Below are 16811 nucleotides of genomic sequence, written 5' to 3' on the forward strand. Positions count from 1 at the left end.
ACAGAATCGATGACGGACTTCGAAATTCGCTTCGAAGGTCGATCGGTGCCTGATTCTTCTCGGTGTTCGTGGATCTGATTTTGTCGGTTCGGAGGATTTTTGAGGATTTTTGAGCATTTCTTTGCCGAGGGACAGCGGAGGATGTGTGTAATTAGTGGTCGTTACGGGGTCTTCCGCTTTCACAGGCTTGAAGATGCGGGGCGTTATTCGGACGCGATTGGTTTTGTGGTTCGCAACGGTAGAGATGAATGAGAGATTGATTTCTTTCTTTGTGAACGTTGTGATTCTTTGTTCTCGTGCAGGGATAGGTGACGGTGGTATCTGATTATTTCTATGTTTGCTTCCACGAGGACATTTTTCTGGATAGTGACATTATTTCGAAGGGCGTAGCGATAGGTGTAAGTAACACTTCACGTCACTTTCCCGTGGGATATCTCAGAGTCGCGTTTCTTTCGATTATTAGAAAAAGTGTCAGCGAATGTGATCTCCAGAACGATGTTTCTGTTAGTTCGCCCTTTGAAGTATTGTAACCTCTCGAACACGACGGTGCCGTCTGATTCAAATGTGTAAATATAGAAATTAACGCGAGTTTCAGAGATCTATTCGGCTCAATGATTATTCGTCGTATGGATTTCACGCATATCGAATTTTAATTTTAGGAAGGTTCACCAAAGAAGTCGCCACCGATTGTTTTTGCAACAGATTTCCCGCGTGTTTCTGCCGCTGAAGTAGGAAGACTGAAACGCATAGCGGCGCGCGATCATTGTAAAGTCGGATGTATCGTGTTGCGTGGAGAGAAGCGCGCCGCGGATTGACACGACGGTGAGAGTAACCGTAACCATACTTAATTCAACCGAATCTAGTCTAAAGGCTGTTTCTTTTGTAATGTAAACGAGGATCGATCGTAAGTCGCGGAGTTTCGGAGCTCGTATTGCGGCGTGGATATTCTTTTTATATCATAGGGAGACAGAAGCGGGGGTGTGTCGTTAGGAAAACTTTGATAACTGACGCTGTGTGTTGTGAATTAACCGTTAAATGGTACTTTTACATATCGAATTCATTTACATCTCCTTTTTTTGTTTTTCTCTCTCTCTCTCTCTCTTCCTCCTTCCCTCTCTCTTTCTCACGTATTAGTTCGTAACACGGTGGACATTGAAATTTCTAGAGAAGAGTAGAAGAAGAGAAACGACAATTGAGTCATTCGGTGGTCAAAGTGAGACTGACTCCAATTTTTATACGTTACCAAAATTTCAGTGTTGACAACACTCGATAGGTATTCTATGATGCACGATATTTCATGAAATTTGTCGCGCTCTCGTTTCGCGGAATCGATCAATTTGATAAATGAACGGCTCAATTGTGCTCCTCGGGTATACCATTTAAGGGTTAACTTATGTTCCCGAGTCAATGGTTAACTTCGTCCTTTCCTTAAGATCGGTGATTCGTTGTTTTTAGAACGACGACTATTTTCTACGTTCCCGGACGCGTTGGTTTTTATTCGGACCGCGCCCGTAACATTTTGCACGTTTTATCATCGCGATTTTCACCGTATCGAACGAGAACTAATCGTAGTGCAGTAAACTCTAGCAGCCGGTTTCCTACCTGTTTGATATCGAAGTGGTTGTAGTATGGATAAGCATGCGTTCGCAGTCTCTTTTCCTATAGAAATTGTTCGAGACTACATAAGTATCACAGTTAAACATCGTAATATTATAATTACGACATTGTACGCTCAATACGCCGCTCGCCGCGGCTCGAGCAACACCGTGAGCCCTTCAAGCGTCGGTCTAAACAATTTTGAAACGTGCAATCAAACTGTATACTGTTTTCTTTTTCAAATCTAACACAAATTCGTTGTATCTGTAATTATGTAAATCGTTGTATCTCATTGGTCACTGGGAATGTTTCACATCTCTCGAATGTGAAGTTTGTATTTTTCTATAAATAGAACCTCGATAATTGAAATGAAGAAAATTCACGAGATAAATAAGTGTAAAGAAATATATAAGTATTATATTTCCTCTTCAAATCGAATGTGTCGATGTTTGTAAGTTTTTCTAGAGTAGTAGTATTTCTCAAGATTAATCCATTTGGAAGAATTCTTTTTTCAGGAAGTAGATAAAGTTAGTCGATTCGATGCTTCAGTGGCTCAACGAGTTGTTTAACAAGCTTGCTCGATGGCTTGCGGCGCGCGGGCATCGGAACATGAACTGTCCGTCGCAAGCGAAACAAAGACAGGAGTTCATAATTTTACGCGCGGAACGTTTGCGAGCCAATCGCTCGTTGCGAAATCGTTTCTGTTTCAAGGAAGCGCGGGAAAGTCCACGAATCACTGTTGTTCTTTCAAATTTCAAAGGAAATCCTTTATTTCGATTGGCTTCGGAACCGTTCGCAACCGCGTGGCAAGCAGCGATCGAAGAAATCGCGATCGACGCGACGGTTTCAATTCAAACCCGACGTTCCACGGTTTAGCGCGCGTCCTTGGCTCTTCCGTTGATACTAATGCGGGGAGAATCGGATTTTCACTCGGGAGATCCGTTTGTCACCCGTACCTTCCTTTAAAATGTAGATAAATTCACGACACTGTAAATAATAACGTTATTGTAATCAATATTGTTGAGAAAAGCGTTGGAAAAGTGTATCGAGCTCAAATTTCCAACGGGGAACATTTTTCTAACGCGTTAGCCACCAATCGACGCTCATTCAGTTACTTATACAATCAAGACAATTTTCCTGACGAAGCAGAAGCTGAAAAAATCTTTTACAACGATTGTTCTCTTCATTTTCTTGCATCTCATGTATCCAATAAAATTCAGTTTGTTGATGTATCATCGAAGGAATTAATTTTGAAATATATAGAAGAAATTCTGTGAACCAAGGTGGCTAAAGCGTTAAAAAACTGTTCCGAAGCGAGTTAGGCATATAGATTAATCCTCGGTCGCGGTTGATCCGTGGAACGTCGAAGACTAGCCAACGCTAAAAGCAAGTAGTGAATGTCAGGCTCATCTCATCTCATTCTTTGTATTGTCGTACAGAACGTGAACCGGGGAGTCGTACTTGTTATTAATGTTAGATCGAAATAATGTACGAGTCGCTTGTCTACGATGCATGATGATCTAGTCTATCTTATCTATCCGATTCGATAGATCCGTAGATCTATAGGTTGAGCAGCTATAACTACGCAGCGGTTAAGTGTCCCTGTCTAACCGATGTTCGGCAGTCGATTGCTTTTTAAATAAAACTACCTGTGTACATATCCGACTCTCCACGGCGTGATTTATCGAACGAAAAAAGCTTTCCTCCTTTTTCATTTCTTTTGTTTCTGTTTTTTTTTGGTTTTTTTTTTTTTGAAAAAGAAACAACAACACGTTTCTCGTTTTACTCGGGCCGCTTCGACGGAAGTCGAAAACGATCGCCGAGGGTTCCAAACTAATTTCTGGTTACCTTTGTTTCAGATGCGTTACAATTCTACGAAAGCGGCGTGACAGACGACCCGCTGGGCGTGCTAGACGCGTTTCACGAAGAAACAGACATCAAGGAAGAGGGCAGTCGATTCTTGACCGACGACTTCGAGGATGACGAGGAAGAAGACCGGAAGAACATGAATAACGCGCAATCGATTAGGGATGAGAAGCAAGAGGAACAGTCCGTAGACTACAAGTACACCTGTTTGAGGTGCAGGAAGAGCTACAAGAGGAAGGGACACCTGGTCGAACACCAGAAAATATTCTGCGGCAAAGACAAGCAAGAGTGTTGTCCTTACTGCGCGTTCCGCACGTACAAGAAGTCGAACCTGAAGAAACACATCACCAGGATGCACTGAAACGGAGGCACGGAGTTTCTCTTGAAGAACAAGAGAGGAAAAGAGATTACTGTTAAGTTAAAAGGATTACCGATCGTTTTCTATCGAGTAGATTAAGGTTGTCAACAACCAGATCTAGGTTACAGTGTTGTCGTCTAAAGGGACAGCGTTCCAGAATCTTTCTTTTTATACGTAGATTCTACATTAGACTATTCCTTTCATTCCTGCAGCTAACGAATCTAATGTAATTCCGTAGATTCGACGAAAAAGAAAGAAAGAGCAGGCGTTCCGAGTCCGGTATCTCTCGGCATTTTGTATATATTCGTACAAATAAACCTGAAGATCATCCCCAGAATAAAACGAGAGTCGAAACTGTGTGGCCTTTTCCGTTTTCAGTCGGTCACCCAGGAGCCTTCTCGGGGCGTTCTAAAAATGTAAGCCGAATAAACGGGACCCTAGAAAAATCTTCTATCGCCCGGTTGCACGATCCTCTGCAGTGTTGAGGCTGTTGGACGCGAGTGTCAAATTTGGTCAATGACGTGTCGGAATTCTGTTTCAGGTGAACTGGTCCTTTGGGAGGATTATCAGGTATTCGATCCAGAGTTCCGGCCGGACAGGTACGGCGGAAGTTATTTCATGAGTGAACGCGAGGATCGGGACGGAACGTTCGCGAAAACCGGCGATCCCGTCGCGGGCAGACACAAGTGTTCCAAGTGTTCGAAATCGTACCGCTGGAAACATCACTTGATCGAGCACATGAAAGCGTTCTGCGGACAGAGGAAGGCTGAGTGCTGTCCCTATTGCAGCTACCGGACCAACCGGAAGTGGAATCTAAAGTGTCACGTGAAGAGGATCCACGCAGACGTTTAGCGAATCACGTGAATCATAGGTTGAAGTTGATTGACATTGAGTGGAACATTCCTTTCGAGTGCGACTCAACGATCGTTGAGTGAATTATTGACGCCGCAATCTTCGGATGACAGAGACATAATGGATCTATGTTAGGCGATGATCTGTTACCACTGATTGTCATTCTCGCAAGAAACTGTGATAAACGAATAGATTCTTATCAATCGATTTCGTTGCTGCGTGTTATCGATCGTCAGTAATAATATACGAGCATTTTGAAAAATTCCTTCCTGTTTTGTTGGACCCCCAGTGCAACTTGTGGACGACAGTGTTCGTAACGTTTCTTAGAAACGTCCCTTTTCCTATTTCTCGTTTTTATCCAGATTGGAGATCGGCGAGAATTGTTCTCGATGATAATAACGATCAACTTGTGTTGCAGGACCCTGTCGTCGGAAACGGAGGTCGATATCTTTTAGAAAGCGGTACGGGAAACGCGAGCTGAAGACTGCGGTGGAGGCGGTAGCTAACGGTCTGTCGCTGCGGAAGGCGGCGAACATCTACCGTATATCAAAATCGGTTCTGCATCGTTACAGCAAACGGGGGATCCCGGTTCTAACGGGCAGATTCTCGCAGAACGATTTCGAGGCATGATCGAACAATCAAATCAGGCGCCGCGTGAGACTCCTGAACCATTTCTGTGATATTGTTTGAATCATTCACTAAATCGACGCCATTCGATGTCTCTGCGAGACGACTGTAAATAAAATCACCACTGGTACACTGTACAAACACAAATACATTCGATTCGAAAATTATTAACATTACAAGGAGAGCTTCGATTGTAACCGATTGAAGAATTCGCGGAGAATCAGCAGTAGCAAGCAGAAGGATTTCCCAGGAGGATCAACATTTGCTACCAGCTAACTCTTCTAAATCTGCATGGTTCCCCAGTAGCAATCCCAAACTGCCTTTGACAGACTCATTCTAACGTGATCCCTTCGCTGTGAACGTTACCACCCTTCAAGTATCATTTCGAAGGAAATATTTCGAGAAATATGTTTGGAATACAGGTTAGCCAACCAAGACTGGGACCGCTATTAGGCTTGCGCGGAGAGTAATGTAACCAAGCCCATTGGTCGCTGCGTGTCCTCTGCCGCGACAGTTTGACTCGTAGCCTCTCGCGCGTCCCAGACTCGGTCAGCGAAACTGAGAGAGACTTGAAAATAAAGTTGATGAAAGTTAGAAACTTCGGAAGTTTTGATGTGCCAGTGAAACCCAGCCCCGATACCGAAGTGTCCCATTGGTCCAATGATCGTCTCTAATGTTCCATTCTTCTGGGTTTCGTGTTTTTCAGAAGGGAGGACGTCGGGAGGGTTCCTAAACTGCCAGAGGGTGACCTATCCGTGCAAGAACTGTGGCAAGGTGTACAATTACTATTCCAGCCTGGCCAGACACCTGAAGCACGAGTGCGGTGTTGAGCCCAAGTTCCATTGTCCGCTCTGCCCTTACCGGGCTAAACACAAGTCCAGCCTGAACACTCACCTGAACGGCAGACACATGAAGCTGCTCAGCGAATTCTACGCGATGCCGAACGGGAACAAAGTGTCCTCGTCTATGGATGCTGGGAACTAGTCTCATTCAATGATGTTTGTTTGAATCGTTTGGTTACCGTCTCGACGCCATTTCGCGCTCCAAAGAGCTTCGTAGAGAGTCTACGAAACAGTCCCAGACGCGATAGCATATATTTTTACAACACGTCGGAACGTAACGCAGTGCATCGTCTTTAGGGATCGGTTTAGCTTGTATCTTTGAAGTGCAATGGTAAAAGCTTCGTCTTCTTAATTGTTCTGTCTGTTTGAGAGGTGGTAGTTGTGTATTGTCTTGGTCGATCGGGGGATTCGAGGTGCTTCTCCGCGTCTTATTTCGTTTCTTCAGAGATTGTACGAACATCGGTGGTTTGTTTTAGAAATTAATCTAGAGAATTTCCTTTGTGAACATCATTTGCGTTGGTAGGGTAAGAATTGAACGCTGACTTCGAAATTATTTTAATCGTCTTGAATGAGAAATATTGCTGGGAGAAAAGATTGAATAGATTCATTTTCGTTTTGCATATGCAACGTATATGCTTCTACTTTTTGTTATAGTCGTGTTACGTATTCTTTTACAAAGAACAAACCTGGTTTCCAGTAAGTTTGCTTTGGAAAATGGTGATTATGATTCTTTGGTGAAGAATATAATGTAATATATTTGACGAGGAATATAACTAGGTATACATAGATCTATGTATAGCATTTTTGTGTTTAAAAGAACTTGGTTATTTCACAACGCCACGAATGCCTCCATCGTCATGCGTATTGTAAGTACACCCGCAAAGTATTGTAACCGTGAGAGTTAATTCGCCAGAGAAGCGATCAGAGATAATTACATAGATCACGAAATGTATACATAGCAGCCGACAAGAAACTCACGTGCACTAGAACCTAAGTTTTTTCCATACGATCGAGAATCGGGTCGAAAACCTCTGATTCTCGGTCTGCCGCAAGTATTAATAAGGTTACCTGATTTCCGTAATTAATCGCGCACAAAACGAGCTCGCATAATTAGCAAAAACCAAAGCCCGACCATAGACCTTACGAGTAATAGAAGTCTTCCATCGTTGAACCTGTTCACCCAGCGAATCAATATATATATATAAACAATCTCCATTTTACCTCGGAAAGCGGAAACCGACAATAAATCACCGGAAGTGCGAGTGAACGGAACAAACTCAGCCATCAGGATCGCGATTTCTCGCTAATACGTTTTTCATTTATAACGTGTCGACTATAATTAAAGCTTCAGCCTGACCGGGCACGAAACATTATTATAGTACCTATACAATAAAGTGACAAAAACGTAACATTGAGAATCAGACTTTTCCCTTGCGAAGGAAGTGCACTGGCAGTTCTTACGATAACTTGCAGTATCCTTCGAGTAACCCTGTTCAATATATATACATATACATTCTATGTTTGCAACAACTGATCTTCGGTTTTTAAGAGGTTCTCAAGATCTTGACGATGCAATCAAATGTTCAACTTCGTTAATTGATTTGTGCACTAATTATACAAGCTATGTAAACTTGCAAAAAACGATTCTTCGGACGTTACTCAATACCGCAATATAAACTTTTTTAACATCGATTTCAGTCAAGTTCTCGGAATCGAGGAACCAGGATATGTTGGATCGATGGCTGAAGGCTGTTTTCAGGAATGCCAGTGAAAACATCGCAACAAGACAGAGCGGCAGAGTATATCGAATATCGAACAGTCCATCCGTGTATTCCTTATTCGGTAACCTCTACTGTCGACAAGTACGTTCAGTCTCAGCTGGTTCACAAGTACCAGATGTACCAGACTGAACGTCAACAGGACAATTATACTCTCACCTTGTACACAGAATGAACATCGTTCATTCGACCGCCGCGATGAATGTGCTATCCACGGCGTGTGCATGTGACAGAACCACGATTCCAGCCTGGGTTTGCTTGTTTTCGCAGCCCAGGCAGTCACCTTTATCCCCTATAAAGCAGCTTTCTTCCTTGCCGCGATAAGTTTAGACGAAACAACCCTGACATTGGCCACGAAAAAATTGTGGACGGCCGGAGGCACGACGATACCTCGGTTGGCCACAGAATTAACCGGGACACTTCGTTTTCTTACTGATTTCAGAATACGCGAAGATGAGGTTCTTCGTGAGCGTGCCAGAGGACAGGAGGAGGTCCCGAGGTCAGGGTCGGTTCGCCTGCGACAACTGCGACCGCCGCTATCACCAGATGAAGAACTTGAGGAGGCACGTGATCAACGAGTGCGGCAAACAGCCGATGCACCAGTGCGCGTTCTGCCCGTATAGAGCGACCTACAAGTCCTACCTGCAGGTGCACATGATGAAACACGCGCGCCAGGGCTTCACACCGCGGACAACGCCCATCAGGCGGCACCGAAACCCTTTGGCGTGAATTCTGTCATTCCAGTGATGACCGGTGATACGGCATTGATTGTTGGGTTAGAATTACATGGACCCATGCGCGAGCGTGTCAGCCTGATCTCTCGGTTAGGGTCTCGAACCCCGTAAGATCGCGATTTAGAGGTTACAGCGGGACACTTGGGATTAGTGCTACGAGTGAAAGCTGTTTCGTCTTCGCTATTGTTTGCTGGTGATTTCTTTTTACTGAGCGAGATACTAGTGTGAATAGGTACATACACGAATGGCATGGTTTGTTTGACTTTATCATACTTGATAGTGTTTTTCTCAAATGTTTTCTCGCGAACGTTCTGTTTGCGGGTTCCGTTCCGCGGATCGCGACATTCGTTCTCTGTAAGATCTTGCTAAGAGTGGGCAAGAGCATGATAGAGTGATATAAATTATGTAGCACATTCGTGGCGTGCGAGGACTCGTTTGTTCTTTTTTATTTTTTACAAATTCCGCGACGTTACGGGGGGGACCGCTGTACCTTTCATCTCGGCTGATAGCCGCGCTTGATGTTGCTGGTCATTGCGATCGAAAAGTTAGTTGTTCGGTGTCCAATTCTTTTAGAAATGAGATGTTTTCGATGAATTGATTTTCACGAGTGATTCCTTTAGCCGCGATAGATGTTTGATTGGAAAGGAAATGGCGACGTCAGAGACAAAGTTGAAACGACGGCAGAGTAAGCGGCGCCATTTTCTTTGCTCGCGAACGAAATTTTCTTTCTTTTAAATCGTTAGATGTCTCTTTGCTAGTTCCTTTGTGGTCAAGGTGACGTTAAAATGGTGTTTCGCTGCAGTCGAAGGATATTATCTGCATTTTAACTTAACAAGTGACATTTCTATTGACTTGCTTTGAGGAGACTTTTTTGATGGGTCCATATTTATATTTACAGAACGATATTATGTAGCTGTACTACTTCATTTATATGTAGGGTATCCTACTTGACCCGAAACATGTCTAGAATGAAAAGAAGGTCCTTCTAAGATCACCGTAAATGTCATTTGAAAATCACCGCTATTTATCCCTCACTAATATGTTGTTATAACCTAGCATTGTGAATTCTATCAAAACGATTCCAACGAACTGTGATATCGTGACTTTGAAACGGTCTCGAACATTTCCCCCGTAAATCGGGAAATTACGTTTCACTCGAGATTATTTCAAGGTTACGGTATAAATCGTTCAACTTGTTTTGATATCGATCAAACTATTGCTTTCTAAGAACATCATCACTTTCCGCAGTGCCATCAGAAATAATTGAGACGTTTAATTTTAAGGAGGTATCCATAATTTCCTAATGTTTTCATCAGTAACTTGTCGTCGGATCAGGAATAAAAAGTTTTATGCACGTATAATAAACAACACGAAAACTGTGTATGTTGTTTTAGTGGTCGACGTATCGATATATCGTTTGATATCGCTTTGAAGCGTCAAGAATCGCGCTAGTACCCTCCTCCCCCAATCTCGGTGTAACTCGCTTGCTACTTTTATCAGAACGGTAGACGCAGAACGAGATACTCGTCAATGGAGTATCATTGTTTTACCCGAGGAAAAAGGACGAGACCGCGGGTCTCGAAGATTACTCGCAGAGTAGGCGATCGATTTCTGAAGCATCGCCGATACTTTGCTTCTGCTTCATCGTGTACAGTAAACGGAATTGAGTGTACGAGTGTGTTAAGCGTACTTCTCGCTAGTCGATGGCCAGTTGTATAAATAAAAATCTGTCATGTTCCGTACCGAAAGGCTGTCTCCCACATTCATTTTTTCTTGTTCATCCTGCGCCCCTATCTGTCATTAACCCTTTGCATTCGACAGTCGTCTTTGAGAAAACATCGTGAACGTAAATAAAACCGGACGAAAAGTTTATTTTATCGCAACGACCAAGAGATTATAGTCTCGCAAACGACATTCATTTAAAGGAAAGAATCATTTATCTTAATGAAGATACACCATTTTGTTACAAGTGGCATCGTTAACGGACATGTTTGACGTTGGTAAATCGTCTAGAAAAGATCACCGAGTACAAAGGGTTAATCGTGCGACTCTTCAAGGTATAAATCGTTCAACGCGGACATCTGTAGACTGGAAACGAGACTCGCAAATGGTAATTACCGTTTTCGACTAACGAGGATACTGTGTTGTCTGTTTCAGTGGAGCAGTACCCGCCCACCTCGGTGTTCAAACATACCTGCGCTACCTGTGGGAAAACATACAAGCATAAACACCACCTGAAGAGGCACCACGACTTCGAATGTGGAATCGACCCAAAGTTTAAGTGCGCGTTCTGCCCACATCGGACCAGGTACAAGGACAGTCTGATGAAGCATATCCTGGCCAGGCATCAGCATCTCCTCGACCAGAACGCGCAGTACGGCCCCCAACAGGTGTTGGACGTGCACGGGGAGGTCCAGGCAACCATGTTCCCATCGTATCACGACTTCACTCAGAATTTATAAGATTCCTAAATTGCTTCCTAAACGACCTTGATCCAAGTTTCATTTACTGTGATTCGCTGGTCACTTTCGACATACCTTGGTGAACCTTCGTTTGCCTTTGGTTCGCTACGGTTGACCTTGACTTCAGTTCACTCTGAATCGGTCACAGTTGATCCTGAATCGCTTCAGGTTTGTCGTGGTTAGCCCAGGCTTTACTGCGATTCACTCATTATCGCTTTCACATTGAGGATCCTCACCGAGGAACCTTCAACATTGATCGCTTTCTAGAATTTCTACCATGTTACGTTACGAATGATCAAACAGGGTTCCAATGAATTGTTTATATCCAAAGACGAATCCGCGTGTGTTCCCCGATACGGGAGATGTTCATCGAACGATGTAGATGAGCCGGATTGTTTCTGTTGTAAATAAAGATACTGTGTATTTTACGCCGATGGCAGTTTTTTGTTCGCTTCTCGTTCGCAGATGACGCTGACCATCTAGATATTACCGCGGAAAACAACGGTTAACGATCGAATTAAATCCGTATTCCTTTCGTTTTCTTGGTTCCAGGTGAATAGAGCTCGTCGAACTGGACGGTGCCTGCGCTGCCATCAATTTCGAGGGTCAAAGTGGACATGACTCGCCGATGGATGCCGAGGAAGTACGTTTGCGTAGACTGCAACTGAAATTTCACGCTGATGGCGTCTTTGTCGTGTCAGACTGTCCAGTGCGGCAAACAGTCCGCGGTGGAGGAGACCGATCTGGTCGTGACAAAGGGAGGAAGAAGAAATACGTTTGTCCCGATTGCGACCGCAAGTTCGCATTTTTCGGGTCCCTTTTGTGGCACAGGCACTATCGGTGTCGCGTCAGTTGGCTTTAATAGCTAACAGAGGATTGAATTATTCGATCAGAGTATTTTCGCTGTTTAAATGCACTTCCTGTTTATATGATGCTTTCTATAAAAATAATTAATGCTCACTATGATAAGTTGAAAATTCCAGATAAAGAAATGTGATACGATGCCCATTGTTATCGTCGTGTAGAGGACGTTTCATTTGACATAGTCATCTATGTGAATGTGTTTGGCCTGTTACATGCTTCAGTTGCAACAAATTCTAATTTACGTAGGCTTGATGGGAGAGCTATTTGGATAGATGGTTTATTGTCCTTCTCTTGTGTACAGCTGTTTTCATTTAGCTTGGAATGAGACTAATGAGTAAATATGCGGCGTGACTACGTAAAAACGTGAAACAAAGTGACTATCGTTATAGGCAGGTACTATGAATGAATTTCTCTAGGGATATGTTCTACAAATAATTAGAGACTATTCTATATGTAGACAATATCATATTGTTCCCAGCCAGTCGATGACGGTCTGCAGAATCATGCCCCGTGCTGACGGGATTAGTATTTAAGACAGTTGCAAGACATTTTTTAAGGGAGTGTAGTTTTGCGAGTTGAGAGGAACAGGGCAGAGTAGACTAGCGTGGGACGGTATAGTATTGCGTAGAATACATTAAGATTATTGTCCTCGCCAAAACCTCCCCATCCCACAAAATATTGTTTATTATCACATGACGTGGCCTGCCACGAATTGCCAAAGGAGGTACGACTTAAGAATAAGACTTAAGAACAAAGCAATACATGTACACCTGTTAACTTACAGAGTATCCGAGACTACGATCAAATCGTATGAATAAATCACCATTTAAGTGATACTACACGTGGCACTCTGGACAATTTTCAAGATAAGCTTCAGTTTTTCTGTCCACCTTGTAATATTCAAGTTATTGTACTACATAGACTGTGTTAGGCTTTAAACGCAATAAACTGACTGACTAAGTGGACTGTATTAATCGTAATGTAATGAATGTACTATCCGTAGGCATTGCCGGGGAGACAAAAACAGTCGTAATCATTTGAGAGTGTTTTGGGTTCATCGGATCTAAATAATCTCGATCGTTTCACTAACAAGTTATCCCGTTTCTTTACAGGATTCAGGAAGAGCCACGTGTACAGGAGTCAAGTGACAAGGAATCACAACATGGCGTCGCCGGAGACGCCGCTGAAGTGTCCTCAGTGCGGCCGCACGTACAAGATGAAGCGGAACCTGAACACTCACATGAGGTTCGAGTGCGGCGGCCAGAGGAACTTCACGTGTCACATCTGCCCGGCGAAATACACGCAGAATATCGGCCTTCGCCGGCATTTACTCCAGAAACACAATACCTATCTGCCGCCGAAATTCTCCGTCCCCAAACGTATTTTCTCTCGTGAACACGAGCAGAAAGAATTCGTCTGAACAACGTTGTGTGTTCCTCTTGCATCTCCAGTTCCTGAACAATTTTAGGGTGTCCCCCCGTTATATTGTACCTTAACGCGAATAAGCTGTTACGTTATTCCGTTTCCTGGCAACAGGCGGCGCTAATTGCGCCAGAGGAACAGAAACGCGAACGAACCTCGTTATAAGTTCCTCAGCGGGCCCGAGCGATTGCATATAGCGAGGTAATGTCGTGAAACGAGCATCACATTCTTTTTACTGTTTCATTTTGAACCTTCTTATTTCATTATTTCGACGCTAAAGCATTTTTTGACTGGGAAACGAGGTTTCCCTATGACTTTACGTTCACGACGGATTCAGTGCATCGATGCAAATGACGCGTTCGTTTCCCAGCGAACATTATTACCGAGCTTGTGAAAATCATGATACAGAATCCTCCGTTTTACACTGATTCACTAATTCCTTTATTGAGAATTTTATTAGGTTTAAAAGCATAGAGTAACGACGATGGAGAGGTTCCAGAAGCGCGGAAACGATGATTCGATCCGGGGGAGAATGTCTTTCAGACGATATCTGGATGGTATCCACGATGTATGATCATTGTTAAACGTTTGTCGCGAAATAATAAAGAGTGCAATACAATTCCCAGATCCTTTCTCGTTTCTCATGGTAACACGAACTTTGTGATGGTGACCCGTAGCTGCGTACCTCCGCCACCTAAGTACATGATCGACTGAAAGAGCCCAGACACCTGATGTCCCGTTTTTCGTTCTATTTTTCAGAGTCAGCCGCTGCCCGAGGCTCGAGGAACGGCTACTTCAGGAACACGGAAGCGTTCACGTGCCACCAGTGCGGCAGGTCGTATCAGATGCGGCACAATCTGGTGAAACACTTGCGATTCGAGTGCGGCGGACACAAGCACTTCGCGTGCAGCTTGTGCCCGGCCAGGTACACGCAAAACGGGAAGCTCAGGCAGCACATGCTGAACGCACACAACATCTTTGTTCCGCCGCGGAAAACGTGGATGAGAACTGCTTACACATAGAAACCTGACGACAATACAGAATAATATGATTTCCATCGAGGCACTGAAACTTTCTCGAGGATCGTATTGATCATTGGGAGGAACCTGTCTGCGGATTAATTTTCAAAATGTGTTTTCTCTAAGAAAGCATAAGGACTATTTTCACTGAACTGAACATTCCTCGGTCGTTCTATTTTTAAACAGGGATTGCCGGTGGAATGATTTTAACAATGTTCCTTTTCTTCTCGTTTCTTTCTCTCGTATTTGCGCACTTAACGTTGTCGTCGATGCTCGGAAGGATTTGTATTTTTCCGGATGAGATAGGTCTAGTTTCCTTTTAATTATGTTTTCCGTGGGTAAGGCACGGAACCGCACAATTTATTCGCCAATATTTTCTTTAAATATTGTGAAATTTATGCTTTATGTTCTTCCTTTGCTTAGAAAGCGTGGAGGACAGTTTTAATAAATTTGACTGGTGGATTGTTTTACTTGTTTTTGTTTTCTTACTGCTGGTAGCTTTAATATATATTAATATTTATTCAGCGTCCATGAATATCTTCACGTGATATGTATTGTTATCTGTGTATGCTTGCACTATTTCATTGTGTATAATCATCTTTTTGCATCGATGTTTTTAAAGAAACTTCTGCCGACGTTCTCCCGAAGGTAAGTAACTGGAGTCCTTCTATCGGGAGGATACTTTGTACAGTTCTCGCAATCTAGCCACGAAAACAGACCATCGAGTTCATCCAGCTCTTCGTCGCACACGCAAGAATAGAAAAGAAAGGTCCACATAAGAGGCAGCCTTCGAGAATCGATAGAAATAATCACGTTTATCAGTTGCCTAGTCGCATCTCTGGTACAAACGCGAAGAAACCTATTTCTGTCTACCACGATAGAGAATATATATTAATTGTACGTATTTCCAAGAAGACCATTAAAAAACGCAATAGACACTTTAAGAAACCAGAAAAAAAGCACGAACATTTGCGTGGGAAATAGCTGTCGACAAGCAGTTCTAATTATAATCACTTGGTTCTAGTTAATTTGAAACTTCTCCCGGTAAGTATCGAAGAAGAAGATTCTCGCAGGAGCAGATTTCTACACGGTGTGTTCCTTAAAACAAACAGAAAAAAATACCTCCCCTTAAGAAGAAAGAGCAGAGTATGTTTAATCGAAGACAGAGAGAACAGTGTTCGATACTTCTAACCAGGTTACGAACGTTTCTTTTTTCAGGTTTCTGCGAGAGGTATGCGGTGACCGATTTCTCTTCCATGAAGATCCCGCTGGTAGAGGCAATGGACGTCACTGAAGATAGGGAGTTTCAATGCTTGACGTGCGGTAAAAAGTACTCGCTGAAGCACAACCTGACGAGGCACATCCGATACGAGTGCGGCGGCCAGCGAAGGTTCTCCTGCGTCCTCTGCCCGAAGAAGTACACGCAGAACACGACGCTTCAGAAACACCTGATTCGATACCACAACATCTTGGTGCCTCAGAGAAGATACATCCCGCGGTTTAGAACACACCACGATCCTCTATCGAATGTCGAGAACTAAGAGAACATTTTTATCCCTGATCCCGTTCCCCGTCGTGTAGAAACAAATAAACGATCTTTTCGCAGCCGGCGTCGATTGTCGATTTATTTCTTCGCGTGTATTTGTGTCTCATGGTCCGTTCTCGTTTCTTTACCGTTTGTAACAGAAGAAAAAGAAAATGGAGTCCCGACGAATGTCTCTCCCCACCCCGATACACATACATTTTTATTCAAAATAGACGAACCGTAGATAGAAAGCCCTCTTATCTATCATTCAGTCACCACGGAAGACCACTCAAAATCGTCACACGTGAAAGTAAGTCACTGCTTATGAGTAGCTCGCGTAGTCGAAGTCGCTGCCAGTCTCGCGGCGTTCGCTGTTCGTCGCCCATTGGAAGAAGAATGTTGAAAACAAAATCGAAGAAGATCTCGAGCGAACCACGAGGCTGGCAAATACTTGTTCACCGATCTGCGTAGTAGACGTGGCTGTAGATCGCGGACAATACACTAGCCGACAGACACGTTTACCGTCGGTCCTAAGACTTCCACGCTCTCAGAGAAAGAACAATGATTCGATCAGAATGTAATTAATTTATGCATCATCCCGATGCGGTTGAAACATTCCACGCCCACTGACAGTCGATTTGTTTTCTTTCGGTTGAACAGGGTTTCCGAGATCACGGTTCACTTGTCAGCAGTGCGGCCGTGCGTACACGATGCTGTGCAACCTGAGGAGGCACATGAAATGGGAGTGCGGCGGCAAACGTCAGTTTCCTTGTTACTACTGCAGCTACAGTTTTACCCAGAAGACGAGCCTACAGCGACACTTGACGGCGATCCACAAGATCGACGTCGTCAATGGGATGGAACCT

General features: G+C 43.7%; 3 protein-coding genes across 3 annotated transcripts in view; all 3 read left to right on the forward strand.

Annotated features, from left to right (window-relative positions):
• LOC116434039 (uncharacterized) overlaps positions 1-4169 on the forward strand; it is a 117219-nt gene extending 113050 nt beyond the window's left edge. Inside the window, exon 7 of the mRNA XM_076366074.1 lies at positions 3456-4169. Coding sequence (XP_076222189.1) covers positions 3456-3823 — 368 coding nt within the window. The 3' untranslated portion in view covers positions 3824-4169. The remainder of the gene's footprint in view (positions 1-3455) is intronic.
• A 5444-nt stretch (positions 4170-9613) lies between these two features.
• LOC116434048 (zinc finger protein 711-like) lies at positions 9614-16754 on the forward strand. Its single transcript, XM_076366115.1, has 3 exons — positions 9614-10710; positions 10811-16255; positions 16606-16754. Exons 1-2 carry the CDS (start codon positions 10641-10643, stop codon positions 11113-11115), a joined length of 375 nt encoding a protein of 124 aa, XP_076222230.1. The 5' UTR covers positions 9614-10640; the 3' UTR covers positions 11116-16255; positions 16606-16754.
• On the forward strand, positions 13142-15961 carry LOC116434049 (zinc finger X-chromosomal protein-like). Its single transcript, XM_031992780.2, has 4 exons — positions 13142-13358; positions 14161-14381; positions 15533-15566; positions 15639-15961. The coding sequence occupies exons 1-4, from the start codon at positions 13142-13144 to the stop codon at positions 15959-15961; spliced, it is 795 nt and encodes a 264-aa protein (XP_031848640.2).
• Positions 16755-16811: the final 57 nt, after the last annotated feature.

Source organism: Nomia melanderi, chromosome 3 (genome assembly GCF_051020985.1).
Source record: "Nomia melanderi isolate GNS246 chromosome 3, iyNomMela1, whole genome shotgun sequence".
Classification (NCBI taxonomy): Eukaryota; Metazoa; Arthropoda; class Insecta; order Hymenoptera; family Halictidae; genus Nomia; species Nomia melanderi.

What these genes read in the sequence shown, in the direction of transcription:
- LOC116434048 (XM_076366115.1), top strand. Translation starts at nt 10,641, where the DNA reads ATGTTTGACGTTGGTAAATCGTCTAGAAAAGATCACCGAGTACAAAGG. An exon ending in TAATCGTGCGACTCTTCAAG is followed by an intron (nt 10,711 to 10,810) that starts GTATAAATCGTT and finishes TGTCTGTTTCAG; the next exon opens with TGGAGCAGTACCCGCCCACC.
- LOC116434049 (XM_031992780.2), top strand. Translation starts at nt 13,142, where the DNA reads ATGGCGTCGCCGGAGACGCCGCTGAAGTGTCCTCAGTGCGGCCGCACG. An exon ending in GAAATTCTCCGTCCCCAAAC is followed by an intron (nt 13,359 to 14,160) that starts GTATTTTCTCTC and finishes TCTATTTTTCAG; the next exon opens with AGTCAGCCGCTGCCCGAGGC. An exon ending in CCTTAAGAAGAAAGAGCAGA is followed by an intron (nt 15,567 to 15,638) that starts GTATGTTTAATC and finishes TTCTTTTTTCAG; the next exon opens with GTTTCTGCGAGAGGTATGCG.